The sequence below is a fragment of the Motacilla alba genome, chromosome 2 (assembly GCF_015832195.1).
Source record: "Motacilla alba alba isolate MOTALB_02 chromosome 2, Motacilla_alba_V1.0_pri, whole genome shotgun sequence".
Classification (NCBI taxonomy): domain Eukaryota; kingdom Metazoa; phylum Chordata; class Aves; order Passeriformes; family Motacillidae; genus Motacilla; species Motacilla alba.
In genome coordinates this window covers 28,179,695-28,199,320 of record NC_052017.1, presented here as the reverse complement: position 1 = coordinate 28,199,320, position 19,626 = coordinate 28,179,695, and the positions used below count along the sequence as shown (strand labels likewise).

The window sequence follows — 19,626 nt, the reverse complement described above, 5'->3', positions numbered from 1 at the left end:
CAGGCTAACCCTATTACTAAGAATGATGATGTTAGTTTGTAAAGCTAAATATTAATATGAATGTGTAAAGCTTTCCATACACAAAAGAATGTAAAAAAAATAATGCTAGAAGTCATTGTTGCCTTCCTTCTCATCAGCATTCTTTTCCTCAGACTATCATTCCTTCCTTATGGTTTCTCCTCTACCTTCTTAAGTTTTTCAGCTTTCTCAGGTGTTAAAAGGAATTTCTTAATGCTATGGTTGCCACATCTTAAAAAGTGTGTGATTTCATAATATATAAAATGTTGCAGGTATTCATTGCCATAATTAAAAAAAAAAATCTGTTAAGTTCAATTTTCCATTATAGCTATAGTTTACCTTCATAGTAGATAATATAGTGTCATTTCTCACTCCAAAATAGAGTTTAAGCTTTTTTCTTTTCCTTATTTTAAAGGAAATTACTGTCAGAGTAAGTAATACATTATTTGCATTTAAAGTTTTCTTCTCTACTGATGGATATATGTATTTATATACATGCACACAAATATATATCTATATATAGAGAGATAGGTATGTATGTATATATCTCAATATTTCAGTGGCATTATTGGTTAAAATGGCAACACAGCTGTTAAACAGACAGCATTAAAAGAGAAGTCACTTGCAATTTCTGGCAAATTAATGAAGTGAGGATTATTGCAAATTATGGTATTGCTTCCAGCTGGATTACATAGCATAACATAGAGTTTGCATTAAGCCTTTTGTTTTCTGTCTACTATAGGAAAAAATGAATGCAACACACAGCATTAATGAGTGGCTGTGTTATTCCCTTCTTTTAGATCACTCCAGTTCCAGGCACTCATCCACTTTTAGTTTTTGTCAATCCTAAAAGTGGTGGGAAACAAGGAGAAAGGTAAGGGTTTCTTCCTTTTTCTTTTTTTTTTTTATTCCTCTCTTTCTTGTTTCTGGTCTGTGAAATGTTTAAAAATTAATTTTAGAAGTTTGTATATGTGGAAAAAATCCAACATTTTATGTTGTTATTCCTCACAGTTGAACATCCTATATCTCTGTACCTATTAATTCTCCAGTTAAAAACAAGAGTTAGTTCTACAGAATAGTTTTGTTTCAAATAAAAATAAAGTAGCTGTATTCAGTGCATGAATTTGTGTGATTTGCATGAAGATGTGAGTTTCCGTATCTCGTATTAGAACTTTAAAGTGCTAACACTTTTCTTTTAATATAAGTAATGATTATACAGGCAGGTCAGTAGTTTAAATTAGAAGCAGTATTCCATTTTCTAATGTATGATTTGCTTTTTATAGACTTAGTAGTAGAGGCTCTCAAGTCTCTTTATAAGATTTCCTTCAAAGAAACCTTATGATTTCTGTAAATAGAAAGCATTCTAAAAATCCAGTTGAATTATTAAAGTCCAATCACACAAATTAAAGACATATTAATTTTACATATATCAGTAATTACATTGATGTAAATTAAAATGTCTGAGTTTATTAGTTTAAGTGTTAATGTATCAGAGGCCTGATGAAGTAGTAAGGAGCATTCTCCTCCTACTCAGGCAGGAATGGTGAATTAGTTGTCTCCTAAACAGACTTTTCAGATGATGTTTCAGGATTCCATATGCTAACAATGGGGCCATTTTTAATCATCCCATAAATCTCTAAATTTTTATAGCCTAGTTCACCATGTCAGTGCTGTAGCTTCAAGTCTTGAAAAAGATTATGGTCTTTTGGCCAGGATCCAGCTAAAGGTGACATCTGTGGATGCTAGTGGTATGGGGTAGCAAGAAGCGAAAAAGGAGGGATGCAGTGTGATTCTAAAGCCTGGAACCAAGCAAGTAAACTACAATGGGTCAGCTTTCCCCACCTTCTCCACCCTGTCTCCCTTAGATTGCATCTTCCTGTGCCTCTAAAGTAAACTGTCAAAGGGGACAAAATCCTGCAGAGTAGTTGTTAGGGTAATTCTTAAAGCCAAGGAGCATTAACCAAAACTGTATTTGAAGGCCTCTGAGAGAACTGCCTTTCACTTGAGAGCTGATTATGTAATACCTGGACTGGTATCAGTCCGGGATAGATAATCAGCTAGGTGTGTCAAAGGCAGTTAATTACCTAAAAGATTAGTTCTAAGCAGTTTCAGGAACATGACTTTGCAATTGGAACAAACCAGCGTGAGGCATCCTGAGTTTTCATGTTTCAGCCACAGTAGCAGTGTGAGGCAGCCCTGGTCTTCTGTGCAGTCAGGGGTCTGGTGGAAGGGTATCTGCACTAGCACTCCACTTGACTTTTTATAGTACCAATATGAAGTGAGTAGATCAATGATCCAGTCTGCAATTATGTAGGTGAGAGGCAGGTTAGAGAGCTGCACTTACACAGTTAGTTATAGCCTAGAAACAATTTAATGAAATGCTGTTTCACAGCTTTCAGTTCCCAGCTCATAATTGGTCTCAAGTGTTACTATTTGAATGGGCTTAATGCAGCAGGGATGTCATTTAATGTTAGATATTCTCCAGGGTAAAAGCAAGTTTAAAATCTGATCCCTTTCTCAAGCTCCTATTCCCCTTCATGTATTTCAGTCTAACACTTCTCAGTTTATGTCAGTGAAACTGTTACTGAGGCCAAACAGATCACAGGAATTATTTGAATTTTTAAAATGGGTGCCCTATACACACTTCATTCAGTAGCACCATTATCTACAAGTGTCATTACACAGTTAAGTGTATAGCACGAGGGCAAGCACCAGCAGCTGGGTATAGTGAATTGTAAGAACTTCTTAGATTGGCTTTGATACCACATGTACACAAAATGTTAAATTACTTACTAATGTGTCAAGGTTGCGCTCAATATATCTGTTTTAAGAGAAATACATCAAAAGGTCAGCTGCACAGTCATGTAAACATAGGTCATTCACTATTACGAGATAATATCTCACAGTTAGATCTAAAGCCAGATTCAAAAAGGCTGAAGAAAGTCCACATATGGACTATTTGTTGAGAAGGGGTTTGCAGTCCATTTATGAGGTGTCAATGTTTCATATCAATGCCAGGAGCAGAAATACAAAATAAGGATGCTAAGAGTGCATATTAGTTTGAATATTCAATCTAAGTGGTGAAGCATTCTCAGGAGAAATATTACTGAACTTTTTTCATTTCCCTGGGTTTTTATCTATCTACTTTACGGGCAGTAACTGGGAAGAAATTCCCATATATTCCCTGCCCTGCAGTTTTGTGGAAGTTTTATGTTGTGGAAAGTAAGATCACAGGACATTTCAAGACATAAATTACTTTGCAAAATGCACAGTTATGGTGATTTACAGATTTCTTCACAGTTGGAAGGGACCCACAAGGATCATCGAGTCCAACTTTAAAGTAAATGGCATTCAAGTCGGGCTTTTTGATTATTGCAATTTTTTAATCAGGTCAGGTGCTGAGAGGGTGGGACTAGAGGATACTCTGTAACAAAAGTAAGATTTCCACAGCAGTGAGGGGGAAAAAAAAGAAAGCAAAACAAACCCACAACATTCTAATTTTTGTAGAACAGAATTTCATTATCTTGATTCATTTAGATTAAGAAAATCTTCTGCTGAAAACTATGCCTCAGTCTTTATTTTACTCTGTATTTGAGAGGTCACAGTGAATGAAGACAAGATTTCTAATTGACTTTCATTGAACATAGACAGGTTATTGCAGATTTTCAAGATTCCCGCATTCCCACAGTTCCCCATACAAGATTTTATGCCTTACCATATGGTAACCCAGCCCGTTTTATTGCCTTATTCTTGGAGAGAGTTTATGCGTCCAACTGAAAACCAGTTGAATAAATGTACTCCCTCAGTAATACATGGTCATTTCCTCTTCAATTTTGTCATTTTTTTTCAAATCTCTCAAATGCAAAAGAAAATAACAGAGGATCACTTAAAGGTGAAAGAAGTTTGTTTCTTTAGTTTTAGTTTTTAAATGTTCAATCAGAGGGGTAGTGGGAAACAAATGGATATGTATAAAAAGTGCATTCAGAACACAAAAATTTGTTCTCTACAACCATATCATATCGATACATTTTGAAACTTTCATTATGTTAGAAATTCCGTTTTTCAGTATGTGCAGTGATAAATGTATTCTTCCTGAATAGGTTTCTGTTTCAAGGACCAGTGCTATGACTTTCAGATATAATTGCAAAATAAAGAATTATGACAATAGCCCCATGACATTTTCTTCTCAATTAGGAGGATAATAATGGCCCATCATGTGACACTCAAGTGTATTTGCAGTTATTTGGGCTCGAATTATTTTGTTTGATAGGCAGTACATATGTTTATAATAGAATAAAAATATAAGTCAATGTTTATTACAGAGAAAGTAGAAAAATAGAATTAAAGTTGATTAATTTAAGACTTTCCCATACTAGAAATGGATCTTAACTGAGCATGAGACTGTATTTGAGTTCATCAAACCCAGGCAAGTGGATTCCTCAGGCTGTATCACACCATACCAAATTTTCAGTGGTTGTGCATGAAATGGGCAGGTGCAGTTAATTTCATCCAAAAAAAAAAAAAAAGCAGAACATCCTTTCATTCTAGGGCTGTTGGTTTGGGATGTCTGCATTTATGATCTGACTAATCAAGACAACAGTTTTCAATAATCTGTGTATAAAATGTGTATATATAGTACCCCATTCACAAAATACTTTGTTTCAACAGAAAGAATATACAACAAGCTATGCTTGTAGTGCTTCCAGAGGCTTTTGTTAAGGGTAATGTTTCTCACAAAAGAGTCCTTCTAAATCATGCTGTTGTTTTGCCATACTCATTACTTTGATTTCCACTTCCCCATTTTCCAGTTTATTTGCCTGACCAGAGGTTGAGTTTACACAATTGTTTCCTTGACAAATGTGCTGTTGGATGCGCTGGAGATCAGCTTCCGTACACTCGCGTTTCCTGCTGACTCCACGTTCAGTGTCTGTGCAATACAGGTTGATGATATTTTTAACCTTTGCTGTTTTCAAATAACTTGGGTTCACAGTAGCTCTTCCCTCCTCCCCTCAAACTAATCTGCCTTTCTGAGCTTTCATTTAGCATTGAGACAAAATGTAAAAGCAGTTTCAAATGTTCTTTTTCACATACGGTAGGTCTAGAAGAGAGGATAACTAGCTTTTTTTTTTTTTTTTTTTTTTGGAGAGGAGTCCTTGGCTTCTTCCTTGTCTGACATCAGGGTTAAATTAAGTCCATATTAACCAAATCTTTAATAGCCCCTAGAGGACTAAAGATGCATCCCCAGTTGTGGTAGAAGGCATTGCCATGGCCAGCTTTTTTTCCACAGTGTAGTCAACTTTATTGCCAGTTTTGAATTGCCAGCTACTTTCTGGCCATTTATTTTCTCTCTTCTCCAGAAGACAGCTTTATCTAACTCTGCTCAAGGTGCACTCAAAAGTATTTTCTTCAGCAGCTGAGCTCTTTAAAGATGCTACCAGCTCCTTTGGCCACTCCTGAGATAATTTTCTGCCTCCTCAGTTATTATAGCAAGTGTTTTGAGGTTTATATGAGGTCATGGGCATGATTTAAATATAAAGAAAAATTACAATGAAGAAGCTTCTCTATGGATTTCTGTTTTAAATTGAACCTTTTTTGTTTCCAGATCACAGAATAACCCCAAAAGTAGTTACAGAAGCACAGCTGTTTGTTGACAAGTGGTAATTTCATAAGCTGCCTCCATTCATGAAATTGCATCACAAAAATGTCTTTTGGGGCATTTCCCACCACACCACCTTGTGGCCTTGTCAGCACAAATCTCCAGTCACAAGGAAACCACATCCAATTCCTTCCCTGTGTGTGGAAGCAAGGCATTCAGAGCCAAGTCAGTGTCACTGGTACTGTAGATGTAAAACTGGAAAGTTGAGTTACTGTCCCTTTTCTTTGGCTTCCCCATTGTCACCCTGTTAGGTCTGTGTACAGCTCAGTGTGAGGAAAACATTTGTAAACAGTTTCTAACTTTTTTTTTTTTGAGAATGTATGAATAGAAATGAGTCATCAATTTATGAATTCTACACAGACTAGAATACATAAATGTGTTTAATAACTTAAAGCTTGATGTGTCATTTGCAGTGAGTCATTATGGAGTGATTAGCAGGTACTGATGTTCAACTGGTAGCCATGAATGGTATGCACTGAATCAAGTACAATTCAGCGTAATCTCTTCAGTACTGCAGTAATGGGACTTCTGGGTTCTAAATAGAAAAACCAGGCCTTCTCTTTACTAAGAAGGGTTTTATAGCATTTCGCTGTTACCTGAGAACAGCACTGTGAGTGTAGGTAATGGCTAGTATGTTTTGTAGCCCCAAACTTTAGGAAAATAACTCTTAGACCTTTGGGACTTCATAAAAATACTGTTAATGAACTTCTTATGGTCAGTTACACAAATGAAATTAGCAGCACTTTTGACCAGATTAAATTCTACACATCTCTGAGAAGCAAATCACACATACTGACTAGAAAACTCCTTTTTACATTTGTGAAATGGGAATATGTATATTGTGTTGTAAATCCATTGTCAAATGTGTAATTTAATCTGTCAGGAATAACATCAGGAATATATTGTGTGAGTGTGCTGGAATAAAATGCTTGATGAAACTGACATCACTAAATAATTGAGAAGTTAAGAAAATACTCCAATTGGGCAATTTTACAGATAATTATGAATTTGTTTGTGTTCAGTACTTTTTACACACTTGCTTTCCAGCTAGCCTGATAAATTATGCATTTCTATTAAGAAGAAAAAAAAATAAGAAAAAAAATCCCTGAATGTGCAGATAGAGTGTGTCTAGACAGTTTTATTTTGCTGTATTTGAAAACATGGACATTTTAACCTAGAATTCAGCTCTTATTATGTTTCTGTTTTATTTAAGAGATTATAAAGAAAAGAGGCAATATTTCAATGGAAAAATAAATGCTTTCTTAAAACCAATAAAATATTAATTAGCTTAAGGACAGAAACATTAAAATTAAAACCAAGAAACTGGGGTTTATAATTTAAACTATTGCCATATATCCCAGGTGTATATTTATTTATTCTGAGCTCCAACTCTTTTGTGTGCTTTCTTGGTTCTGTGTGAGAAAAGAATCACTACTGCATTCCAGCCAGTTTAGGAAATTACATTTCTGATATTTGTGATGAAGAAACAAAATCTCTGTCATACCTTTAGGGCAAGTAAGCCCAAATTTTTGAATTTACACTTTAGAAGAAATAATTGCTGAGGGTGGGACAGCAAATGGGGTCCAGTGTGGGACAGGGCAATGCTTCTCATGCTGTATCAATAAATTGCTTCCTATTATTCAGATAACTTAAAAATAAGTGTAATTTAGTAAAACAATGCTTCAAATCTATTTCATTTTCTTCCCATTCAAATGTATTCCTGAAGAAATGTAGTCAACCACAGGTTTTCTTTATCAGAATATTTTCTGGTCTTTGTGGACATTTTTGGTGGATGGCAAAACCAATTAGCTTTTGCAATTAATTATATTTGCAGTTCTGTGTTTGGAATAAATTTCAGGAAGAAATCTCTCCTTTGCCATGGATTTATTTTAATACAAATCTATATGCTTTCTGAAATGCTTTTTTGATTCACCTTTTGTTGTGTAATTATAGTTTTTTATCGTATTTTGTTTCTGTCTATACACAGCATTTGAATGTAAATAGCTTGTAGTACTTCTGTCTCAACTTTATACCCCACAGTACACTCTATGTATGAATTATAATTGCTGTGTTTGAGTATTTGATTTTTTTTTGTATAAATGAGATCCTGCAGTTCAAATAATTGTAGTATGCTCTAATTTCTTAAATTCTTTCATATGAAAGGTTTTTTAAAAATTCCAAACATGTAAGTAAATATTTTCTCCTTGTTTCTTTTACGTCTTCAGAATTTATAGAAAATTTCAGTACCTTTTAAATCCTCGTCAAGTTTATAGTCTTTCTGGAAATGGACCAATGCCAGGGTAAGTCTACAGTTAATATTATTACCAGGAACTCATTTAATAAAATGCTGTATAATCAAATGAACAGACTGAAGTACATATAGCATGTTCGGAATGTATCAATGCTGCAGTTCTCTAAGTGGCTGCAGAAATATATCGGTGTTATTTGTTTACCTCTGTAAGTAAAGCTATGTCTCATATGTTTTGCTGAAAACCATGTACTGTTCTATAAGAACTGTGGGATAAACTTAATTCTGTTTGCAGCTTTAACTGCCATTTCAGCAACCTGAGTTCTTGGGGGTTACTTGTGTTGCAAGACTGAGCAGCCAGACATCTATTTCTTTTACATACATAAACAGATATGTGCACATGTGTGGGTGTCTCTAATGTATTGGTAGCTGCATGCTTCTTATCAGTTACATGATCTTGGAAATACAGTGGTTGGAAAACAACTGGCCAGGCTGGATTGTGCTGGCAGTGACTTGTAATGTGGACTGAAGTACTCTCTGAACCAGCTGGCTTTGCAGTGCTTGGTGTGCTTCCTCCCTGATTCTAATTAATTTGCATTCCTGTGAGGACAGGAGAATTACAGTGTATCAAACACCAACCTTTGCCACCTGATGTTGTCTCCTTTTTAAGTAGTGGGTGCTTTGGTAGAAGAAAATTAGACTGAGCGGCACTAAATATCTGCTCTGTGTGTTATTTTGTATATAATGGGTACTATTTACTTTTGTCACTGATACATGAAATTTTCCATCAGTGAAAAGAGTTGCAGAAGGAGGTATATGTTTGCTGACATTAAGTTTAACTGTTGTTTGAGTACTTTTCTTTGAAATCTTTGCATTTTTTATTTGTTTAGACCTTTATATGTGTGTAACATTGAAAGTGAAAATCATATTGGGCTCAGTGTTTTAAAAGTAAAGGTATTGTGCACTGCAGTATAGCTAATGTTAACCTGCTGAATGGTGCAAAACCATCCCAAAAAATGGAGATAATGATATGCATGTGTCTTGTATCTGAATGCTAGTGCTGTTTTTATTTCTCAAATGAAATTTGTTGATTTTATGCTATTCTTAGCGTGTATGAAAAATGTAAGTACTCCTAGTTTAAAGAATAAGTAGACTAGAAGAATTAATTGAGACAAAACTGGTAACTAATATTGTTTTAAATACTGTATACTAGAAAGACCATGCTAGAAATTGAGAGGATGAATTAAAAAAAAAAAAAAAAAAACAACAAAAAAACCAAACATGAAATATTTTTGTTAATAATCATCTTATTTCTTTGAAATTAAAAAAAAAAAAATCTGGCTGCATTTCTATCCATAAGTGACTTAGTTTTCATGAATCTCGCTCTGTGAAGGAAAATGCATTTTAAGGCAGAGGCACAAGAGGGCAGTGTTAAGTTCAAGCTGAAACCCTGTGCTGAAGCAATTTAAACATTTGTCTTTTGAACCAGGACAGTGTTTTTCAGAAAATGTTTTCAATTTCACTTTCTATTAGAAATCGAAGTAGTTTTAGTTCAGAGTCACTTTGAAGAAAATTCTAATTAATTTTCAAACAGACGCTGCTTGTTTTGGTATATTTTTAATTCATTTCACTGAAATGAATAATCCTAAATTTCCAGTTTGTCTCCTGCCATCACTTCTTGCCCCTGGCAATACTTTGTAGACTGCATATAATTTGGCCCTTAAGTGAGAAGTTGAATAAACTCTGGTGTTTCACTTACCAGTACTTGTTTTCTGTGAGGGCTGAGTTGCCTAATAAAACCTGCCCATTCATCCATCTGTCCACTCATTCATCCATCTCTGTAATGCCAGTTGTGCTGGATTGTCAATCCAAATTTTATGTTTATTTAATTTTCTCATATTACATGTGAAATTTAGGTCAAAATGGAACAGATTTGGATACAGTACAGTGCAGAGAAAAGCAGAAGTGTATTTCTTCATCCCAGTAAGTTATTTAGTAGAAAGGGATAAACATAATGTATATTTATTTTAAAGCATTTAAGATTACTGTGGTACATTTTAGTTGAGCCTGTTTTGAGATGTATTTTTTTTTTCTTTCAATTACTATTTTCAGCCATGTTTACTCAACCGAGAGAATATCTGGAGTATTAGCTAAGAATTTGCATTTTTTTGTTAGAGGCAACCTGTCTGCTTTAACCTATAAGTTAAGGTTTTTAATTTTTTATGGTCTTTTTCTCATGGGCTGCCATCATCAAGCAAGAAGATAACATTCACAAGTTTTGTAACTTGTGTTCCAAACATCTGTGGCTGACATGAATTGATATTTCCAGTTAATTTTTGTCCAAAAAATCTATTTATTCCCTTTCCAATGGGCAGAGAGAGGAAAAAAAGAACTAGGAGACTAAGAAAATTGCAAATCTTAGGGGTGCTGAGACTGGTTTGGGTTTTTTTTTTAATGGTCAGCAGCTCAATTGCAATGTCTATTGTTCTACCTCTTCAGTGGGATGAGAAATGTTTTGGAAAAAAGGACTTCAAAATAACAACAAAAACACCCCCAAACCAAAACACAACACCCGAAAACCACAAAAAAGCAGCACTTTTCTTAATACCATTTATTCTATATTTTGCTATAATTATGCTTTCATACAGCAGGACAACAGAAAAAAATATTTTGAGCAAGATTACAACGAATTTTAGTATCACAACTTTAGTGCACAATTACTGAAGTACATGTGTTGCCTACTTTCATAATAGATGGGGTGGTACATGGGGAAGTGCAGCAACAGCAGCAATGATATTTCTTGCAGCTTCTTTTCCTGCCTGAGCTAGGGTTTCTGGAGCAGTGTATGTCAAGGCACGTGATGTACGTAATCTGTATAAAAATGTGTACATGATGCAAATAAACCTCATGGCAGCGACTCTTGCACTGTTTCCTTTCCAGCAGTGGAGACCTGCTGCGAGGCCTGGAAATCAAGAAGCCCTAAGCCAAAGGGCAACAGCACACTTTAAACACTTTATTATACCTAAACATAGGTATAATAATTAATGGTTTAGACATTCTTTAATTGGCAGTAGAGGGATATGAGTGAGCTGGAAAAACCTTGTAAGCTCTGCAGCTGAACACAGGCATAAAAGGTACTCCACAGTTACAGACTGCCACAGTTAACACAGTGACGAGAAAATTGCTGGGCTGATGCATTGTGTAATTTGTGCCTGGCACCTGTGTTTTTTGCTATGAAAGGAGTTTCCCTGTTTGGTTGTTACATCTCTATAGGAGTCTTCTACTTCTGACAACAACTGTTATTGTGGATTTAATGATCTTGAAGAATTTGAAATTCAGTTATTGTTCACCTCACTGAGAGGTAAATAATGGCAGGATGAATAGCAGTTGAGCCACAGAGCCGCAGGACTCAGTAGAGAGGTCAGTGTTTCACAAAGTCTTTGTCCGTCTGAAAAGGCCTCTGTTCCCTAAAGTTCTGTTATTTAAAATGTCTAATTTGTGGTATTTTTATACTATATTATAGAAATTATATCCACAAAAGTTGTATTTCTTTGTAACTTCCATAAGCATTTAATTTGGAGAGCATCTATTTTTTGAATTCTAGCTGCAAGTTTGCCCCAACAGGCCTGTCTAAATCTTAAATTCTGCCCACTTAAGAGATGCCCAAGACAGCAAAGCTGCATCCCTGAAACTTAGACTGTAATTCAATTGGGAATCTACAGCATCTGGGCTTTTTTACCTTCACAAAGCAATATGTCTGTTTTGAAAATTACACTCTTTTCCTTAATTATTTAAATTGATTGCTAGAGCATTTCTTTGCTGTTGGACATTTGGAATACCCAGAGTATTCTAGGAAGGTATATACACCAAGAATATTTTTAGAAGATAACAATCGCATAGTTATTTTCTTTCGAACAAAATATTAGATCTGGTCCATATTTTCTTGGAAGAATTACATTTTTGCCCAAGAATGGCAAAGCCAGCAATGGTGGGTTGGTTTGTACTCTTAATTATAAAATTATTTTTGTGCACCACAAACCAGTAGTACTTAAAATTCACCAAGTCTTCACATATGAAACTTAAATCCTGAATTTAGAGATATATTTTAAGCAGCTGTTTAACAATATTTTTGCTTCTATGGCATCTGTGGTGTTGGCACCTGAAACCTATGCTGAGATCCACTAGTGGATTATTCTTTTTGACTGTAGGCAGTCTTAAATTTTACTTTTATTGTGAGTGGAGAATGCTGAATGATTTCATGCATTGCTGTTATGCCACCTTGTGTGGCTGAGTACCTGAAGTACTGCATAGTGCACTACTTTTTGGTATAAGAGCAATAGTCATGTACAGGTAACTAAATGGAAAATACTGCAATTTGTGTTTTCATTACTGTGAATAAAACTTCAGTTTTACTCTAATAAACTAAATTAATTAGATTCAAATAAATGCTTTAGATTTTTCTCTGAACAGTTCTGTAAGAATGTGTATGTGTTTGCCACCTGTGCATAAATCAATTAACCGCATGACTCAAAATCAAATAGTGACGTCCTCTAGCATTGGTATTTTATTAATAAATAGATGCCCTGCATTCCTATGGACTTGATGAGGTGATTATGAAAAACTGAATTAGAGTAATGTAGGTAGCTGAAACAGTTGCCCTCTTTCAGGCGGAAATTACTGATTTATCAGCAGAAACTCAGTAACTGCCTTTGAATCCTTGTTTCTGGAAAAATAAAATAAAATTAGACTGGTGTTGATCACTCTCAGTGTTTCAGATTTTTCCAAGAAAATAGGATAAAATTTTCTATTCTGTTTTTTTAACTTTAGGCTGACATTGCAAAAAAATATTTACAATGACTTCAATTTTTTTTAGTTTCACTTTAAACCACTTTTACTAAGTTCATTTCCAGTAGTTTTTTTAAAAAAATTCTTTTCAAGCCATGTGAAAAATAGTAGATAAAAAGTAACAGGTGATATTAAAACACTAATTGAGTTTGATTTTCTTGGTAAGCAATACTGACTTTCTCCCTAAAGATCTCTAAAGAAACGTGTCAAATACTTTCTGTACAGTTGTAATACTTACTGAGCCTGAATGAAATCTTTTAAAACAGAAAACTCTGTTCCCTTCCCAACTCCTAATGTAGGCTGCACATTCTAATTCAATGAATAAGATTTATTTACATATATAATTATATAACTATATTTAATTTTATAAATTAATTTGATTTTATAAATATTTATATCTGCTATAGTATATTTATATACACTGCATTTATACATGCAAATATACACTGTAACATGCATTATTTCTATGTATGTTGTGTGATAGATTTTTATATTATGTGTGCATAATTTTTATATTTAAAATTATAAAAAGAAAAGGTTATGTGAATTTAGTGCTATACTTTGCTTGGAAAATTCACTGTCTGTGAATATAAAAAGCCCCAAGGGAAATACAATTGCAGCTTATTGAAAATGTTTTTGACAATATGGTTTCACCAGATTTTTTAGCCCCTCACTTTATTAAAAGTTACACTTTTTTTTAATGAAGATTAACTATTCAGTCAAAACAAAAGGATCTTTGATATCCATATGGTGAAGAAGCTTGTTTATAAAAAGAGACAGAGGTTTAAGTCTGTATTCTCCCAGTCTAGAGCAATGCTAAAATCAACCCTATGCTTTTGGTGCTGTTTTGGTTGGTTGGTTCTTTCCAGACGTTTTTTTCCATGTGGCAGAAATGTTTAAATACTTAGAAGTGAGTACCCTGCCATCACCTCTGGGCTATAATTCGACTTTAAATTAAGCTGGAATACTGTCAGTGTAGGAAGCAATGTAATTACACCTGGTGACTCTCTGCCAACCCAACACATTGGCTTGCAGTGGGAATAGTGGTGGCAGGAGGCATTTGTCTCTATGCCAGGCCATGGAGAGGGATGGACATGCACACCTCTGGGCCAGGGCACATATCAGTGCCTGCCCTTGCAGTGCTGGGAGGGAACTCCCAGCAGAGGAACTTGCAGCACATACTCCTATTAGATGTGTTCCCCATGTGTACTCAGTCAGATTTAGCACACAACGTTTTGGGTCACAGGAGATCCTACAGCACTTCTCGTGCAGATGTGTGAATTAGAACATAAAAGGGATGAGAAGGGCATGGCAGCCTTTAATACAGGGCAAGTTAGCATCCTTCAGGCATTATATTTGCACTTGAAATTGCTTAAGAGCTCTTCTGAGCAAAGAAAATTACAGGGGGTGGGACATATGATGGGCTTAATTCTGTGCAACTTGGCTAAAATTGAAATTCTGGTCAAAAAATAATAGAAAAGAAGTTGTCCTATTATTCTACATATTACATAACCTTTGTTCATTATGTTTTTCATTTCCTTCTCCCATTCTTGATTTTTACTCTGTAATTTTTCATGTGTTCTTGATTTTTATCAAGAGGTCCAAAAGAATTATAAAACTTCCTAAGGGCAGGAACTACATTCTCCCTGCAACATTACAATTTCATATGGGAAACTGTTGTAATTAAACACCTGCAAGCTATTGTCTATATTTATTTGTATTCAGGAATTTGTTTAAAATATATTAGTTGTGCATTTATTAGGATATTGGGAACTGGATATCAGTTCTGGTGACTAGAGTATAGAATATCCATTAAGATATCTGTAACACTAATTAATACAATGTATGAGAATGAACATACACATATATACATAGTAATACAACAAAATTGCTGGAACTTTTTTGTCTAGTGACAGTTTATGTGTAAGGACTGATTTCAGCATGTGTCAAAAGCTGTCCTGAGTTGATGCTTTCAAATTAAAATATTGAACCTTAGCATTATTTTAAATATCCTCACTTTCCAGTGTTATGCAACATTATTGTAGAAGGAAGTGGGTGAGGAGGTGGTAGTACTCACTTGATGGATATGGAAGCAAAAATAGCCAGGCAAATATTACCAAAGATATTTAACTTTTAAAATACGGTTTTTAGGATGATGGAATGAGGGTCTTCAATCTGATGCTTTCTCATTTTGTATTAAACCATGAGGCAACATTGTTTTTACCAACCACTGAATGTTCAGCTTAATATGTGAATATTAATACCAGCTTAATACCAGTGTTCTACCAGAAGTATGAAGTTTTCATATGGCTTAATAGAAAGAACTTCACAAATAAATATTATGTCTAATACATTGAGACAACTTGTACTTTTCTGTCTTGGGAGACTACCTACTGCATTTACAACTAAGTGAACAGAGAGTGTTTTTTGTCAATAGTTTCAAACAAGATTTGAAGTCAGACAAAGATTGGACCAACCATCAGGTGCAAATTTTTCTAGTGTTAGTGAACCATATTAACCCTTGAATCATTAATTTTGGTTGAAATTTTTCAGATAATACTGAGAATAATTAATAATAATGTTGGATTTTATCTGTCTAAAAATAAATACATAAACAGAAGTGATTTTTATTTTAAGTGATCATTTGCTATTTTCTATTAAACAAAATGTCTTAAGCCATAACATATTTACATAATGCACAATTATATTGATCATAATTAGGTATCTTCATTTACTCTTTTTAGGTTAAATTTTTTCCGAGATGTTGCTGAGTTCAGAGTACTAGCATGTGGTGGAGATGGAACAGTAGGCTGGATTTTGGATTGCATAGGTAATCTGTAGCCTTCACACAGTTTTGCTTCCCTCATGGTTTTTGTTTTAATGGTCTTCCTTATATACCAATGCATGGATACAGCTATTTCAAACAAGAGGTGTTCATTTAAATTTTTGAAATGCGTTAGTTTGGGACATGATTATTTTAAAGAGTACTCAAATAGCAAAAGTTATTTAAAATCTCTAGACAAGTTCAGTGTTTCTGGATTTCCTGAAAGCAAGAAATCTGAATTAATCTATTTTAATTTCAGTTCAAGGTCTATTCCCCATCTGAATCAAATCTAACTTGCTAATTTTAAGAAAATTTAATTCAGTTCCCTTGTTTTTTTTAGTTACCAAATTTTTGTTTTTACTATATTATCCCAAAATGAAGATAATGTATTAAGAAGTAATTCCGTTTTGGAGTTCTTTCAGTCAGTTGTCTGCAAAGTCCTCTGTAAAAATCATAAGGAAGGCCCACAAGTCTGGTTATTACAGACTTAAAATGCTTAAATCTTCTCAAATATTATTAAGGAGAATGTCTTCCACATCACATGATCATTTATTTGGTGTTAGGCTGCAGAGAAAAACAGTGGGCATGTGTTACAGTGGAAATTAGCAAATGGATCAAGAGAGGTCAAAAGACTCAACTAAAGTTTTAACTAAAGTGTTTAAAAGTGTACTTTGTGGGGCACCAGAAAAGTTCACTGAAAAATAAACTTGATGTCATGAAGGAATGGTAGCAAAGGAGTATTTCTAATCTTGTTGGAAAAAAGTCTTTTGCAAATGCAAGCTATTGCAAGTAGCTCTCAAATAGCTTTCAGAGTCATAAATTAATGTACATAAACATCAAGTGCATTGCCTGAACGTGGAAGAAACAAAGTTTTGCAGCTGTTTATTGTGTCGTTACCTTTTTCATGAGGTCTAAAATGCCATGCAGTTATTTTCTCTTCCAGTAACGTACTATGTTCTGCAGCATTTTTTGTGGTATAGAACTAAGAAATTACTTGGGGAATCCAGGAACCATCCTTTTTCATAGGTGCAGAATATATATTTTCAAGGCTGCCTTTTAGGGGGCAAAAGCACTTTAGCATATAAAGCATAAGGGTACACCCGTTTCTAAACACTTTCTAATTTGGTCTTCCCTGATCTCCTGATATTCAAAGAGCTTTAGCTGAGAGCACAGCGAGAAAAAACAAAGTTAACAAAAAGAAAAGAAAGAAAAAATAAAGGAAAAACTAATTCTCATCAGTTTGAAACTTTAAAACTTTTTCTTTAATCAATCTATTAAATATTACATTATCTGAAAGATTTCCATTTAACTGGTTATGTGAATGTTAAATCTTTCTAAAATATTGATAAATATTGATTTTCCTGCTACATCCATTGTATAGATAAACTCCTGCTGATTATTGCTGATAATGGTGCATAATTCTATAAAAAAGTAACTGATAATTAAATATAACTTTTAAACTAGACATAGTATTCATTCATTTTAAATGGGAAATCTGACAAATTATATGTTTGAAATATATGTTCCAGCTTTCAGAAAGGCTGTGTTTCTTGACAAGGGTTTTCTCATCAGATTTTGAAAAGATCCTTGGGCTTACAATGCTACAAAAATACCAGCAAAGACTGATAAGATGCTGTAAATTAATTAATTTCAAAACATTGTTTAATTAATACAAAATTGCTACTTAAAGACTTGATCAGACAGGTCAATTCTCCCTTTGGAGGTTAATTCCTGATGGGCAAACCCATCTGAGGTCTTGTGTTAGTTCCAATGACTTCTTGGTAGTGGTGCTCAGGTGTAGACACAAATCCAGGTGAATATACAGTTTCACACAAATTTAGTCACCCAGGTGAAAAAGTAGAAGATTCACCTCATTATTCATGCCCTTAACTATTACTCTTCTGTATTCGCAGCTGGGAATGGCAGAGCTGAGAACTAGAGCGAGAACACCATATTCACTCTTGGAAAGATCTTGAGTATCATTGTTTATGAATGTTTGTCATAGCTATGATTTACAAGGTCCTAACAAAGGAGTTAATTAGGATTACAAAATCCTTATGATAATAAATGAGTAAATTAGGATTAAGGATTGAATATCCAATGGAAAAGGGACTACAAAATGGACTGACTTGGTGAAATGCTCATTGCGGAGCAGGCAGCATAATTTCATATACAAAGCAAGTCTTTCACTGAAATAAAACCTAACACAGTTATATAACACCATGCAATTAGATAATTTTTGTTCCTTAGTTGTGTTTTTTTCATTCTTTATTCACAGAGAAAGCGAACTTGATTAAGCATCCTCCTGTTGCTATCCTGCCTCTTGGGACTGGCAATGATTTAGCAAGGTGTCTGAGATGGGGAGGAGGTAAACACAAATCAAAATGCAATTTATTATTGAATTAAAAATAAAAGAACCCCTTACATCTACATTTGGATTTGTTTTCATAAAGACCCATTATCACCTTCTCTATTTTTGGAATGATATGTTTGTAATTGTTGTATACATATGTGAGATATTAAAGGTTGCAATCACACTTCATACCTTGTTTGTAGCTTCTGCTGACAGCAAAAATGTTCTAAGGTGTAATGAGAATAGTGTATAGCTGTTTGGTTGGCTTTTTACCATCCGTATTGCAGTTATTGCTTTGATCAATACCTTGTAAAGGGGTTTTAAATTAAAAAATTAAAACCCTTAAATGGGTTTTAATTGGGACTGTTCTGAAAGGGTTACTGAAAACATCTAATAATGGGTTAGGAGTAGTTTAATCTTTTTTAATCTTTAAAAGTATTAAATGAAAAGCATGTCTTAGCCTTGGACTTGTTCCTTTGATCCACTCCCTTTCTGTTTTCCTGCAGAGGATTCCAGACAATGTGTTGTGGTATTATTTATCAGAAAATGAGAAGGCAAAGAATGCTCAAAGCAAAATATTTAGAAAATCGAACCTTTAATACCCTTTGCATCCTTTCCTGGATGGAGACTTATTCTCAGCTCCTCCAAAAATCTCCATTCAGAATCCGTATTACGGGATAACTTGAAGGAGACACGAAGGAAATCTTAGACAAAATTCACTCTGTGGTGAAAGCACCTCACTTTATGGGCTCATAGCCAGGTCTATTTCAGGTCTTGGTTGTTTTAGTTGAGATGTTTTGTATTTGGAACTTGGTTGTTTTATTTGGAACTTCTCAGCCTTTGCAAATATCTTACTTCTTCTGTCTCATCAGTTTCCTTTCCAAATGTCTGCCTTGTTGCCAGATAGTCTTTAGCAAATTCTCAGTAGTTCTCATTCTATAGCACTTTGTTAACGATAATGTTCTGTCAAATCATTTGAAAACCTCCTTTATTTTCTCTGTCACAACTGTTGATTGTTTACATTCTCATAGTCTTGGGGGAAAAAAGGAAAACAAATGAGACAAAACATATTCAGATCAGCCTTGCTTAACTTTCTGAATTGTTCATAGAGCCATAGAATGACTGAAAGAGGTCATAGGAAGTCACTTGTCCAATCTGCTGTTCTAAGCAGGTTCAACCATGAGAACATTTAATTACATTAGCTGGGACCTGTCCCTACCTTCACTTTTATTTTTGTTCTGTAACTTAAGTGATTCCATTTGGACTAAAGCAGAAAAAGCAGTATGGAAATATTCTGGGTTTCATCATTCTTTGCCAAGTTGTTTTGTGGTAAACAATACCATAATACAGATTTTCTGGAACTTCCGTATATGGGAGAGGAGACAGGGATTCCAGAAACTAAATTGCTGGTGAGTGATCTCAAAGATACAGTGAAATGGAATTGTGCATGCTGCTGTCATGTGGTGGTTAGCAGTAACTAGCAAAAGTGTGCTAGGCAACCATAAACAAATACATCAACGATGGGTTTTGAGCAAGGAGGCTTTGAGTGGCTTGCCATGCTAAAGCTCTTAATAACACCAGCAGTACATACTGCTTGAATAGGAAATCTTGTTTTTTCTGCTTTGAAGAAGGACTGAATCCCCAGATCATAGCTATCTATTACAAAGTTGTTTGTTTTGAAT

General features: G+C 34.5%; 1 protein-coding gene across 6 annotated transcripts in view; it reads left to right on the top strand.

Moving 5' to 3' along the window:
- DGKB (diacylglycerol kinase beta) overlaps positions 1–19,626 on the top strand; it is a 334,152-nt gene that overhangs the window by 121,268 nt on the left and 193,258 nt on the right. For all 6 annotated transcript variants that reach the window (XM_038163165.1, XM_038163173.1, XM_038163184.1 and 3 more), the window contains 4 exons: positions 819–892; positions 7,900–7,974; positions 15,512–15,597; positions 17,870–17,959. In XM_038163165.1, the coding sequence (XP_038019093.1) occupies positions 819–892; positions 7,900–7,974; positions 15,512–15,597; positions 17,870–17,959 (325 nt within the window). The remainder of the gene's footprint in view (positions 1–818; positions 893–7,899; positions 7,975–15,511; positions 15,598–17,869; positions 17,960–19,626) is intronic.